At 37.5% G+C, this 14,028-nt stretch overlaps 1 protein-coding gene across 5 annotated transcripts in view; it reads right to left on the reverse strand.

Annotated features, from left to right (window-relative positions):
- Positions 1-14,028, reverse strand: part of CCSER1 (coiled-coil serine rich protein 1) — a 1,433,531-nt gene that overhangs the window by 659,981 nt on the left and 759,522 nt on the right. For 4 of the 5 annotated variants that reach the window (XM_002716991.6, XM_051819561.3, XM_089302625.1 and 1 more), the window contains exon 9: positions 7,578-7,655. In XM_002716991.6, the coding sequence (XP_002717037.3) occupies positions 7,578-7,655 (78 nt within the window). Of the gene's footprint in view, positions 1-2,857; positions 3,125-7,577; positions 7,656-14,028 lie in introns of those variants that run through there. The other variant, XM_089302624.1, reaches the window with a different exon arrangement.

The raw sequence follows: 14,028 nt of genomic DNA on the forward strand, positions 1-14,028 counted from the left end.
TACCCTGATTGGCTGGGGGTCTGTGGAGCCCTCAGCTGTGGACAGACTGTCCTCCACAAGCAGGCTGCTAGCTGTGGCTGGAAAGCTTGTTTGCAGACTGGCTGGCATCTCCCCCACTACAGCTCCTTCCACTGTACAGTTTTAAATCACGCCTTCAGGTAATTTGCAATCTTCCACACAGAGCTAGCAGAGGAGGGGGCCAAGCCCCTAAGCAGAATCATGCTGTCTCCAAGAGACCCTGCTATCTCCATGAGCCCCAAGCCAATCAACATACCTATGTGAAACTCCCATGCAATGGGCATCCCCACTGGAATGAACAGAGAGTAATACCTTAAAGACCCAGGACACCTCCTCAAAGCCAGTGTCCCACTCTGGCACTCTGCCTGGTCTCCTCTGGGACCAGACGTTTTTGGGTTGCTTGCCAATCAAATAGAAGTTTTTGTGCTTCTGTGCAAATTGTTTCCCGGCTCTTTATTTCTACACTTAGCTGAGGAAAAGAACCCATGAAACTTGCTCTGGGAACTGCGCTCCCCTCTGCAACTGGTAACAGTATGCATGTACGGAAACATAATGTAGTAATCCATAATTATGTATCATTTTTATATATCAACTACTTATAAAGAAAAGTTTTTAAAAGTATACAAAGCCGAGCACTACTGAAAAGTCTCTTGAGAGAATATAAATTAGGTAGCAAGCATGTGAGACTAAAAGTGATGGGACATATTGGAATTTATGAGGGATTAAAGAGGGAAGCTCATATATGAAAGAAAAGAAACACTGTTAACAATGCTCTAGAAATCATGTCAATTTAATTCATAGCAAACTTATTTATTATAAACAAAAAATCAATGTTCTAATATGGGAAAAAGTCAATCAGCAATATTTTAATAGAATCTACATTATATAAAAACTAAAAAGTAATGAAAAAAGCTTCCCTTTACAATGTCAAATAAGGGGCCACTTTTGTGGCATAGCAATTTAAGCCTCTGCCTGTATCCCATATGGGCACCAGTTCCAGACCTGGCTGTTCCACTTCTGATCCAGCTCCCTGCTAACGCATCTGGGAAAGCAGTGAAAGATGGCCCAGGTGCTTGGGCCCCCGCACCCACATGGGAGACCTGGAAGAAGCTCCTGGCTAAAGCCTGAACCAGCCCTGTCCATTATAGCCATTTGGGGAATGAACCAGCAGATGGAAGGTCTCTCTGTCTCTCCTCTTTTCTGTAACTCTGTCCCTTTCAAATAAAAAATAAATCTCTTAAAAAAAATCAAAGTAATGAAAGTACCTGAATTTTCTCACTGTCAGAATGTAAGATCTTCACTGCAATATTTGGCTAGTCACTCTCATATATTTTAATCAAACTGTCATTTGCAGTGTTTCAAGCTATAAAATATTTATAGACGGCATATGTGCCAGATTAAAGCATCTAGTTATATAGTTGATGTAATCAGAAAATCTTCCCTGCCTCTTAATGTAATCTTGTACTGGGCAACATTGCTACTTGACTACATCTATTCATCTTCTACCCTGTTTTAATAATACAAGTGACACCTAAGAAATTATTCTTCGATATTTCAATAAACTAAGCCTGGGCAGATAGTGGAAGGTGAAATAGGTTAAATTGGCATTGATTATTTAAGACACACTCATCATTTATTTAACAATCTCCCTCATCATAAGAACTAGTGTGTTTATGGTACATGCTGGGATATTCTGAATTTACTTCTTAAAAATTCTTGCCCTGTGCATTAGAAATCAGAGTACACTGTATACGAACATCAGTTTCAAGTCTCCTGACAAACGGTTACAAGATGCCAGTTTATTGCCCAAGTTCTAAACTTACTCACTGTGGTGGATTTTTAATAGATTTCATTATAATTAATGTTTTCTGTGGATTTCATTTCCTATCTCAAACAAAATGCACAGCAACAGTTATCTCTCCAAGGAAATTTTATTAATGGTGACTTGTAGTCTCATATATTCTGACATTCAGGTCACTGAAACATGATCTATAATGATCTGTAAAGAACAATTTCTGTCTAGTATTGATTGCTTTAGCAAGAAGGCAAACAAGTACAAGAATCATCCATAATGTACAAGATTTCTACAGTATTTTTCTTTTCTCTGGTAAAAGCCTTTTGCAAAGCAAAACCGAGTATACCATATTTGTGAAAATTAAAATCAGACCATATCTCCTGAGAAAAAATGAACAGTATTATAAGTTAAATAACTGATTCATTGTATATAAAAATATAAAAATTATAAATATTGGAAAGTATAGAAAATTTCTCTTGGTAATAGAAAAACTTAAATTACTAATCTCATTTTTCAATAGTCACCCAATTGATCATACTTAAAGTGCCTTATTTATTTATAATATATTTATTTAAAACAATTTGCTTTTTACTTTTTTCCAATACAAAATACCTAAAGTTTATTACTATAGTTAAAGCTAATTACTTTCAAGAGGCTTCCATAGCCTTGGCAGTTCATGACAAGAGCCTCGGTGATTACTGACGTCATAAACATGAGTGTCAATTGTTAAATCAACAACAGGAGTCACTGTGCACTTACTCCCCATGTAGGATCTCTGTCCTTAATGTGTTGTACTATGTGAATTTTCAGTATAACTAGTACTCGAACAGTACTTTATACTTTGTGTTTCTGTGTGGGTATAAACTGTTGAAATCTTTACTTAGTATACACTAAATTGAACTTCTGTATATAAAGATAATTGAAAATGAATCTTGATGTGAATGGGATGGGAGAGGAAGTGGGAGATGAGATGGTTGCGGGTGGGAGGGAGGTTATGGGGGGAAAAAGCAACTGTAATCCAAAAGTTGTACTTTGGAAATTTATATTTATTAAATAAAAGTTTTAAAAAGCTAATTATTTTCATACGTTTCTTTTCAAAAGATTTATTTTTATTAATTTGAAAGTCAGAGTTACAGAGAGAGGTAGAGACAGAGAGAGAGGTCTTCCATCCAGTGGTTCACTTCCCAGATGGCTGTGACAGCCAGAGCTGCGCCGATCTGAAGCCAGGAGCTTCTTCCGGTCTCCCATGTAGGTGCAGGGGCCCAAGGACTTGGGCCATCTTCCACTGCTATCCCAGGCCATGGCAGAGAGCTGGATCGAAGAGGAGCAGACAGGACTAGAACCGGCGCCCATATGAGATGCCAGCGCTTCAGGCCAGGGCATTAACCCGCTGCACCACAGCGCCAGCCCCTCATTCGTTTCTATATGCATAATTTAGTGCTTAATTTGCTGATTCTGATAGTATGTCCTAGAAAATATTGTGGGAGAGGATCCCAATGTAAATACATTTCTTTGGCATATTTGAGTTGGGTAATCAGAGAAACTGTGAACTTCTGCAGACCCAGGAGTGATTCTGAAAAGCTGTCCTTTTTTTAAAAGAAGTGTACCTCGACCTACACTAGTGAAGTAACACCAGTGCAGCCACCAACCTTTCTAACTGCTATCATCCCCTTCACCCCCAAACAGATTTTCCCATAGGAAGAAGGGACTGTGGGCCTGACAGCTCACAGACACTACCAGCTGCTGTTACCTGGAGGACCTCAGCTGCATAACATATAACCCTTGTTTGCTCTGCACCTCTGCCCCCACCTTCCACAGTCTGTGCCATCTTCCTTTGGCCTAGAAACCTAAGCCTTTATGTTTTAAGCTCCACCTAAGGGTCAGCCTTTGTCCTCCTCTTTGAGTCTCACACTCCAAAGCCACAGACATATGATAAAGTTTGTGTGTCCTTCTTGTTATCTATTGTCAGTTTATTATATAGACAATACTACTGAACCTTGAGGGAAAGAAGTAAACCTAAAATTTGCCTATGGTAGGGAAACATGAAATCTTTAGAAAAGATTACTGTTCTATAAGAACTAGCCAAATCTTCCCAAGCACTTGTACAGGGGATTCTTTGGGGACTGCTAAAAAAGAATTATTGTTTAACCTTAACTCAAACCAGCAAAATACATTAAGCTCTCATAGTCACATGTGAAAACAAGCAATGAAGATTAAATGAAAAATAACCAAGTTCATGGCTTTGTTTTAAGTTATTATTTACATGTATAGAGAATTAAACAGCCAGGAAGTAATGAATTTTGTAGAAATACACAGCAAATTCATGAAGGGTTGCTAGTAGCTATGATGTAAGGATAACTGTTGGTAGCAGACATGTTTTCACAGATATATCTTTCCTCTCTTTCTTTCCTTTTTAGATACCTTTTATTTAATGAGTATAAATTTCATGAGTGCATCTTTAGGAATACGACAATTCTTCCCACCGTATCTGCCCTCCTACCTCCACTCCCTCTCCAATTCCTCCTCCCTCTCCCTTTGCCATTCCCATTGTCCATTAAGATTCATTTTCAATTAACTTTATACACAGAAGACCACGGCTATACAAAGTAAAGATTTCAACTATTTGCACACACACACACACACAAACACAAAATCTAAAAAACTGTTTGAGAACAAATTTTACAGTTAAATTTTACAGTTAAATCTCACAGCAAGACCCATTTAGAACAGAGGTCCTGAATGGGGAGTAAGTGCACAGTGACTTTTGTTGTTAATTTAACAATTACACTCTGATGCATGAAATCTCTCCAGGCTCTTGCCATGAGTTGCCAGGACTTTGGAAGCCTTCTGTGACCATAGTCTCCATCAGTGTTTAGGCAGGGCCCAGAGGCAAAGTGGAAGTTCTCTCCTCCCTTCAGGGAAAAGTACATCCTTCTTTGACATTCCCTCGTTTCTACTGGGGTCGCATTCGCGGAGAGCCTTCACATAGGACCTTTTTTTTTTTTTTTTAGCCATAGTCAGACATACCTTTCATTCCCCAGCAACCAATGCTCACAACCTGGTAAAACTAATAGAGTTGGGCCAGCACTGTGGCACAGCGGGTAAAACTGCCATCTGCAGCGTTGGCATCCTATGGGCACAGGTTTAAGACCCAGCTGCTTCACTTCCAATCCATCTCCCTCCCAACTGACAGCCTAGGAAAGCAGCAGAGGAGTGCTTGGCCTCTGCACTCACATGGAGACCCCGATGAAGCTCCTGGCTTTGGCTTGGCTCAGCCCTGGTCATTGCAGCCATTTGGAGAGTGAACCAGCAGATGGAAGAGCTCTCTCCTCCCCCTGTCTCTCCCTCCTTTGCTATAACTCCTTTGAATAAATTAATTAAAAAAACTAATAAAGTCACACAAAAGTTTACATTTTATATGTATGTTCAGATCTTCATAAGTTAATATTTAGTCGCCCTAACCCATTTACTTAAATTGAGTCAAATGGAGTAATTGAATCCAAACACCTAAATGTTTTCACTTTTTCCTGTTTCAAGAACATATTACTTTCAATAGAAGCATAGATTCCCAGGAAGTTCTTACAGTAGTGAACAAGTAACTTACCTTCCAGGAATTAATTAATTCAATTGAAAACTGATGACTTTGAAATAGGGGATTCTAAATTGACTTTGAGTACCTGAACTGTTCAATGTTGTTATGTTGAAATGAGATTTAAGGGAATTACAATATTAATATTCTTAGGGAATAATTCACTAGTTTGCAGCTTTATAAATACATAGGTTATTATTCATAAAATCCACAGTGGGTTTATGTCCTACGGATTGATACATAAATATTATTTTTGGAAATATTTTAAACAAATCCTCCAAAAGCAATCACTAACAGTGAACCACTGATAGTAAATCCTCCTAAAACTTCATTAAAATGGTTTCTCTTTAAAAATAAACATCAACAGTATTAAAATGCTATATAACACTGGCATTCCAGAAGTATTATAGTCATAGGATTATCTAAAATGTTTCAGTTTCTAGAATGAACACATATTAAAATCAATGTGATAGAAAAATTCAAAAGTACAGCTTTCAGAAAATTTCTAAATTAAAAAATAAAGTACATAAATATCTTAAAAACAGTTTTTGTTCAATTCAAAACTTTCATTTCCTAAGAGTTTAAATTAAATATATTAATATAGTTTTTAAGATTACATAAAAATAGGCTGGCGCCGTGACTCACTAGGCTAATCCTCCGCCTTGTGGCGCCGGCACACGGGGTTCTAGTCCCGGTCGGGGCGCCGGATTCTGTTCCGGTTGCCCCTCTTCCAGGCCAGCTCTCTGCTGTGATCAGGGAGTGCAGTGGAGGATGGCCCAAGTACTTGGGCCCTGCACCCCATGGGAGACCAGGAAAAGTACCCGGCTCCTGTCATTGGATCAGCGCGGTGCGCAGGCCACAGTGCACTGGCCGTGGTGGCCATTGGAGGGTGAACCAACAGCAAAGGAAAACCTTTCTCTCTGTCTCTATCTCTCACTGTCCACTCTGCCTGTCAAAAAAAAAAAAAAAAAAAAAACAACAACATAAAAATAATAAGTTTTTATTCTTCTGTTTTATTTGTGTGAAAAGCACTCAGAGAGAGAGGGAGAGAGCGAGAGATGTACAATCTGCTAATTCACTCCCCAAAGGCTCATTACAAACAGCCAAGAGTGGGTCAGGCAAAAGCCAGGAGCCAAGATCTCCATCCACATCTACCACTGGGTGACAGGGACTCAGCAGCCTAAACCACCATCTTTTGATTTCCCAGGCTCATTAATAGAAGTTGAATGGTTAGGCAAAGACAGGGCTCAATCCCAGGCACATCAGTATGGGATGTGGAAGCCCCGTGCTACACCAAAATGCCCACATTGTATATGGTTTAATATACTGAAGACGTGCTTATAAACATATTTCATCATTATAGTATGCATCTTTATAAAAATTATTGTCCTTCTATATCTCTTCTGAAGAAAGCACTAGAAATAATATTAATAAATGTTTTACACAGAAGACTAGAGTCTTACAAATGTTGGCTACATAATGATGATAGTTCCCTTATTTTTTGTATCAAAAGAAGTTTAAAGACATAAACTTAGGAAAAATGCAAATTTCATAGCTGTGTTTAAGAAAAGACAGGTATTTATATCAAAGTTTTTCAAAATCATCCACTGTTACTAGAAATAATATTGCTTGAAAACAGGTTTTACAATCCTATTTTGACAGTTTCACAAGTATTTCATACCCAGAAAAAATATTTATGTTCAATTAAACTCTGTTGCCTGCACTGAAGCCCAAGAGCTAAAATATTATAAATTTCTCTGCACAGTTGTGTTTTCTTTCTTGTATCTGCATTTTAAAATGATGAGCTTGCCACTTGGTGACTGAAAACATAGTAACTTTATTAATCTGTTAATAAACAAATTACTACTTTCTTAAAAATAAATTGCCCCATTATTTTAACATGTTTTTTCCACGTCTTCAAATTCACTACTCAAGAGACTATGTTAGAGATACTCGTTTAAAAAAATTAATAAGACATTGGTATGCTAGTTGGTGCCTGTAATTATCTTTTTCAGGTTCAGGAGGTATTTGGGGATTGTGTAAGAGCAAAAGATGAATGTCGCAGTCCTACGTCCCATTAAATCGATGCATGGACACAGCAGCACCAGAGGTAAATAAGCTGTGGAGGCTGAATACCAATAAAGAAGATAAAAATGGTTTTACATAACTACTTACATCATAGCCTAGAAGTTCAGTCTGTGTGGATTTATCTACTCTTGAAGCAAATGCCTTCTGTAAATGCTGGACTTTTTCCTGTAACATGAAAAACAAAATTGTATTGTTGGTGAGCCAAGTGCTTCTACACCATTATTTCTCAGTTATTAAAATTTGACTAGAATGCAATTCATGATTTACACATGTGACCTGGTTCATTTAGTGTTTTTCAAAACAGCTTAAATATGTACAACTTTCATTTTCAGGTCACGCCAATCCCAACTTACAGCATTTTTCTTCTGGTACAAGAGTCACAAAGTCAAAATCACAGTTGAACATTAGAGACATGATTTGCTTAAATCTGAAAGCAAATGCTTATGCTGGGGGACAGCACTGTGGTGAAGCAGGTTAAAGCCGTGGCCTGCAGCACCAGCATCCCATATGGGTGTCGGTTCGAATCCTGGCTGCTCCATTTCCCATCCAGCTCTCTACTATGGCCTGGGAAAGCAGTAGAAGATAGCTCAAGTCCTTGGGCACCTGTTCCCATGTGGGAGACCTGAACAAGCTTCTGGCTTTGGATCAGCCCAGCTGTGGCCTCTGAGGCCATCTGGGAACTGAAGCAGTGGATGGAAGATCTCTTTCTCTCTGCCTCTGCCTCTCTGTAACTCTGCCTTTCAAATAAATAAATAAATCTGAGAGAAAAAAAAAAAAAAAACTCGTATGCTGTTTTCCTGTTAGGGTATTTTGATAAATTGATATTATTCTGATTAAGTATCACAGAATTTATATTTAAAACAAAAACATTTTCAATAAATGACACCATTCAGGGAACCTCATTTAGATTTTGCTTACTTATTTATGTTTTGTTAATTCTCTCCAAGAACCCCTACACATGTAGATATCTGTACTTCCAGGAAAGAATCAGCTAACTTTGTGATTAAGAGTTAAGGTCAGGAATGCACATAGCAAGTTTGAGATTTCAAATGAAAATGTAATAATTATGGGTCAACTAATTTGACTGAACTGCTGGATGAGGGCTTCTCATTCCTAAATATGTCATTCAAAAAGAAAAAGGAAGGAACAATGAGATCATGAACTTACTTATTATGTAGTATGTTTCCTGTGTGACTGTAACAGCAGGACATGCTTGCCTGGGCACAACTCATCTTAGGACTTCTACTATTATTGCTACCCAATTTAAAGGAGAACAATGTAATTTAGAAAGTTTAACCAATTTAAGAAAATTTCCAAAGATGCTCGCATGACTCTTCTAAATTCTGGTTTTGACTTATCTTGCTTTTAGAGGAGAATTTCTTTCATTCCATTTTCTTTTGTAATGCTTAATAAAACAGTTGCATAATACCTGAACAATAAAAACTGATTTAATTCACTTTTTCCCAGGATGGAAGGCTATTATGCCAAAAAAAAAAAAAAAAGTATACCCTCAGGAATTTCAATGGCACAGAATTCTTTCCTTCTCCCTTTGCATCCATGCTTTTTCCTTCTCCCTCTTCTCCCTGCCCCTCCCTCCCTACGTCCTCATTCTTTCCTCTAATTCTATCTAAAATTTTAAGATATCTGAGCTACTTCACAAAGTATACACAAAGTTTGATTCACTGAAAAACAGAAAGGAAATACTTTATACATTATTAGTATCTCATACTTCTAAACTTCCCTAATTAGAAAATTTCTGGGGCCCCAGCATCCACATGGGAGACACAGAGGCGGCTCCTGTCTCTGGATCATATCATCCGGATCCAGTCCAGCCACTGTGGCCATTTGGGGAGTGTACCAGTGGATGGAAGACTTTCTCTCTCTCTGTCTCTGCCTCTGTGTAACTCTGCCTTTCAAATAAATAAAATAAACCTAAAAAAATAAAGATGTGATGGAGGCTGGCTTTGTGGTTCAGTGAGTTAAGCTGCCACCTATGAAGCTGGAATCCCATACGGGCACCTGTTCAAGTCCCTGCTGCTTTACTTCCAATTCCACTCCTGGGAAAGCAGTAGAAGGTGGCTCAAGTTCTTGGGCCCCTTCACTTATGTGGGAGATCCAGATGGAGTTCCAGGCAGCTGGCTTCAGCCTGGCCAGCCCCATCCTTTATAGCCATTTGGGGAGTGAACCAGCAGATGGAAGATTTCTCTCTTTCTCTCTCTCTCTCTCTCTCTCTCTGTCTGCCTTTCAAATAAGTATTTGAAAAAATAAAGATGTCCTATGACATAAAGTTTATTTGATTGAAAAAGATGAGTGAAAATGGGGTTGCTCTTTCCAAACTAAATTTTGTGTATTTATTTGAAAGGCAAACTGACAGAAGGGTAGTAGAGAATAAGAGTGATCTTCCATCCATCCAACGGGTCACTCCTCAGATGCCTTTAATAGCCAGGGCTGGGCCAGGAAGAAGCCAGGAGCCAGAAACACTTTCTGGATCTCCTAGCATATTAACAGGAAGCTGGATCAGAAGTATGGAGTAGCTGTGAATGGAAGAGGCACACTGAAATAAGATGTGTGTGGTCCCAGGCAGCAGCATAACCTACCCCCCAACAATACCTGCCCCCCAAAACTGAATTTTAAAAGAGAAGGATCAATTTGTGAGTATTCTGACTTGCATTGACTTGGAGAAAATAGCAGAAAGCAGAAGTTATAGGTAAAAGAATTAATGAAATTTGCTATCATTGAAACATCATTTAGAAATTTTGTTTATCTACTTTTGAGATAGATTGGAAGTTTCAGTATCCGAAAAGTAAATTTATTGTAAGTCTGTAGGTAGACAGACTTTTGTGGGTGAATTAGAGACTGCCCACTAATGTACAAAGCAGGGGAAACAGCTGGCAATGCTTTCTTTATGCTTCAGTTCACATTTCTATTTTCAAGGGCTTCCATGGCTCATTGGTCTGGGTTATAAGACTTAGGAAATTCAAATAAGGAGAAATGAGAAATTCAAACAGCTTCATTAACCAATAGCCTAATCAAAGCAAAACAAATAAACAAAAACATCCTAAATAAAAAAAAGTTATTTTCAGAGGAAAAACATACATTTCTGAAGATTTTCATTGTTAGTCCTTGTAGCTGGTAATCACAACAAATTATGAGCTTTTGAATTTTCTACTGTGTATAAACCTGTATGCTCTATTCAAATATGGAGAATAAATTACAAGTTTTCAATAAACTTGGATCAAAATAATTAAGAAATGCTTTAGAGTTATAGAAGGCAATAATTATATGAACATTTATTATTATTTTCCTATAACATAAATTTAGAAATAAAAAGAAGAGACAGCCCCTGGAAGACAATTCCCTATCAGTCCTTAAATTTCTGCAAGATTGGTGGATATTTATGGATTGGGTAATTTAATATATAATAAAAAGTGTATTATAGATAAGCAAAGAGAAAATGTACTACAGAAGTATCTATGATTGGGTGGTGGGATTGTAGAGAGGCCATAATAAAAATATGCATAAACAGCCACCTGCTCAAAATTGCCTAAGCAGAGTCAGTAAAAGAGATAAGAGTAAGGCATAAGGCCACCAGGATAAATCAAGTTTGTCAGAAAATACAGAATGCTATGCCCAAGGATTTGAGATTTATCTAATAAAATATTTCACAATTAAAACTCATAAAAATATCTTTACTATATTTCAATAGAACTTATTTAAATACTTCCTTCATGGCCAGCATTGTAACACACCTAGTTAAGCCACTGCCTGTGAAACTCATCACTGATGAGCCCTGGTTCCTGGCCCAGCTGCTCCATTTCCAATCCAGCTCCCTGCTAACATGCCTGGGAAAGCAGCAAAAGATGGACCAAGTGCTTGTGTTTCTGCCACGGAGATGTGTGGGAGACAGATGCATTTCTAGGCTCTGGCTTAAGCCATGGCCATTGTGGACATTTGGGGAGGGAATAAGTAGCTAGAAGAGCCCTTTATCTTTCTACCCCCACCACCCCTGTTCCATCTCCCTCTCTCTGTTTCTCCCCTTAACTCTGCCTTTCAAGTCACATAAAATGAAATAAAAACATTTCCTTCAACCTATATAAGGCATAAGAAAGGCAGTCAGATGGAGGCCATGTGGAAAACAGAAACAGTTGAAGTATGTTGAACTTTATTTTAGCTTTACCACCAATTAATTTACTCCATGTAATTTAATGTGGCTCTCCTTCAGTATTCTCCTATGTAAGCACACATTGTAATTCCTTCGCCTAATCTCTCTCAGAGGGATAGTAGAGAATTTAAACAACTCAACATCTGGTAGATAAATGTTATAAATATATCTATACTCCAGGAAAATTATCTAATTACCTTGAAGTTTTTCTTACCAAGCAATGACAATATCAATATGTCTTTAGAAAACACATCCTTTTTTTTCTCATTTATGATTAGTTTTTATGTGCTTAGGATAGACAATTATCTGCATATTATATTTAAAAATATAACAAAAATGGAATGAAAATGAGAAATTTCATTATTTACATTTGCTGTTCAATTGCTGGCTCATCTGAGTCCTGAATATGTGGAGGTTTTTGTTATATCATACTGCTGTATGAACAAAATTGTGGTTTTTCTGTCAAAATTTCCAAGTGGTTTCATCTGATATTAAAAGTAATATAACAATATCTGCTAAATCAATTATCAAAAGTAAATGTATGTAAATCAAAGATATACAGTTAATTAAAATATTTATTTATTTAAGAGAAAGAGGGAGGGAGGGAGGGAGAGAAAGAGAGGTCTTTCATCCACTGGTTCACTCCCAAATGGCTGCAATGGCCGGGGATGTGCCAATCTGAGGCCAGAAGCTTCTTCTGGGTCTCTCACACAGGTGCAGGGACCCAAAGACTTGGGCCATCTTCTGCTTTTCCGGGCCATAGCAGAGTTAGATTGGAAGTGGAGCAGCCCTGACTTGAACAGTTGCCCATATAGGATGCCGACACTGGAGATGGCAACTTTACCCCTATGCCACAGCACCAGCCCTAATATATATATTTAATTTATAAACTTACTAATACTTAGATATATTCACATTCTCTTTCCTTTTGTAGTTTTTATGATTGTAATGCTTATAACTAATAAGAAATGCCACTACCAGAATATATGTGTATGCCAGGCATTCCATCAAATCTTTCACACACACGCACACACACACACACACACACACACTCACGAGGGGGAGGTTCGGCAAAAACTCATGGAAAATGCATGGATTTCAAAATTTTTTGCACCAAAATAAGTTTATCTTTCTTTAATTTCATGAAATTTGTGTCATACAGTTGTGTGTGTGTGTGTGTGTGTGTGTGTGTGGTGTATATTTGCGTATTCTCTCAATAGCATGTGATGTCTCTGTCACTGACCCTTTTTTAAAGAATAAGAAGCTGATGCTTAGTAAGTTGAAATCAGTAACTAAACATCAAACAAGACAGTGGAACAGACAGGATGAAAACCTTTTTCTGTCTCCAAACCCTGGTAGCCCTTTTAAAAGGTATTCTGACACTTCAAAAAAGCTTAAAAATAGTGTTGGTGGGTCTACATCACATATACAAGGAAAATCATCCAATATGCACTATTTTCTTGTGGAATCTACTAAGCTACTTTGCTTTACCGAAGAATTTATTTAAAATTGTTTTTAATTCACTAATGTCTTTCATGTAAAAGCTATAATCCCAAAGAATACCCAATACTATAAATACAATCAGCAAATTTGTGAAAGAAAGTTTGGCTGGAGTAGGTTTAAGTTGGGAAAAAGAATTTTTCAACATTGTAGGAAAACACAAAGTCTGCTCAAGATAGTATAAACGTACATTTAGAGTCTAAGCCATGGATCTTAAGGTTAAGCTTATGAAAGGAGATATATTCTGAAAAACTGACTTTTAAAAGAGGGGGAAAGCTAACTTTAAAATTGAAAAATAATCCAACACAGTGAAGTTCACAAAGTATTGTGAGACAAGTTTTAACTAGAAAGTAGGTGAGTCAAAAAGACATTGACCATTATGTCCTAAGGGGCCCTAATGTCAATAAAAGATTACTTACATAAAACAAAAGCAAAAAACTAAAGAGAAAATCATTGAGATTGGTTAATGATACCAAGGCCAAGGATAAACTCAGGAATGAAAAAGCAACAATCATATTGATTATTTTCACCTATCTTTAATGAGAGCACATCAGAAAAACTTCACTAGAATTACCAAAAAGTACAATAATGACATAAAACTTAAAACTTTTGGGCACTATTCCCAATGAGAAATTAAAACTACCTTTTATGTACCCATGCCCAGTTTGAATAACGGATATTGAAATTTAAGTAAGAACTATTAATATGAAGTTCATCCTTAATCAGCCCAATGGTTAGAACTGCCCTTCATTTCAGATAAGGTGGACCCAGCTCTCACTATTCTGCTATGCCTTTACCAGTGGGAAAAGGCTCTGCAGGTCTAAGGGAAGTGCCATGATTGAAAGCCAAGTCTTCCCTTACAGACCATACCCCAGA

Source organism: Oryctolagus cuniculus, chromosome 8 (genome assembly GCF_051225735.1).
Source record: "Oryctolagus cuniculus isolate XC-2025 breed Fujian yellow rabbit chromosome 8, ASM5122573v1, whole genome shotgun sequence".
NCBI classification, from domain to species: Eukaryota; Metazoa; Chordata; class Mammalia; order Lagomorpha; family Leporidae; genus Oryctolagus; species Oryctolagus cuniculus.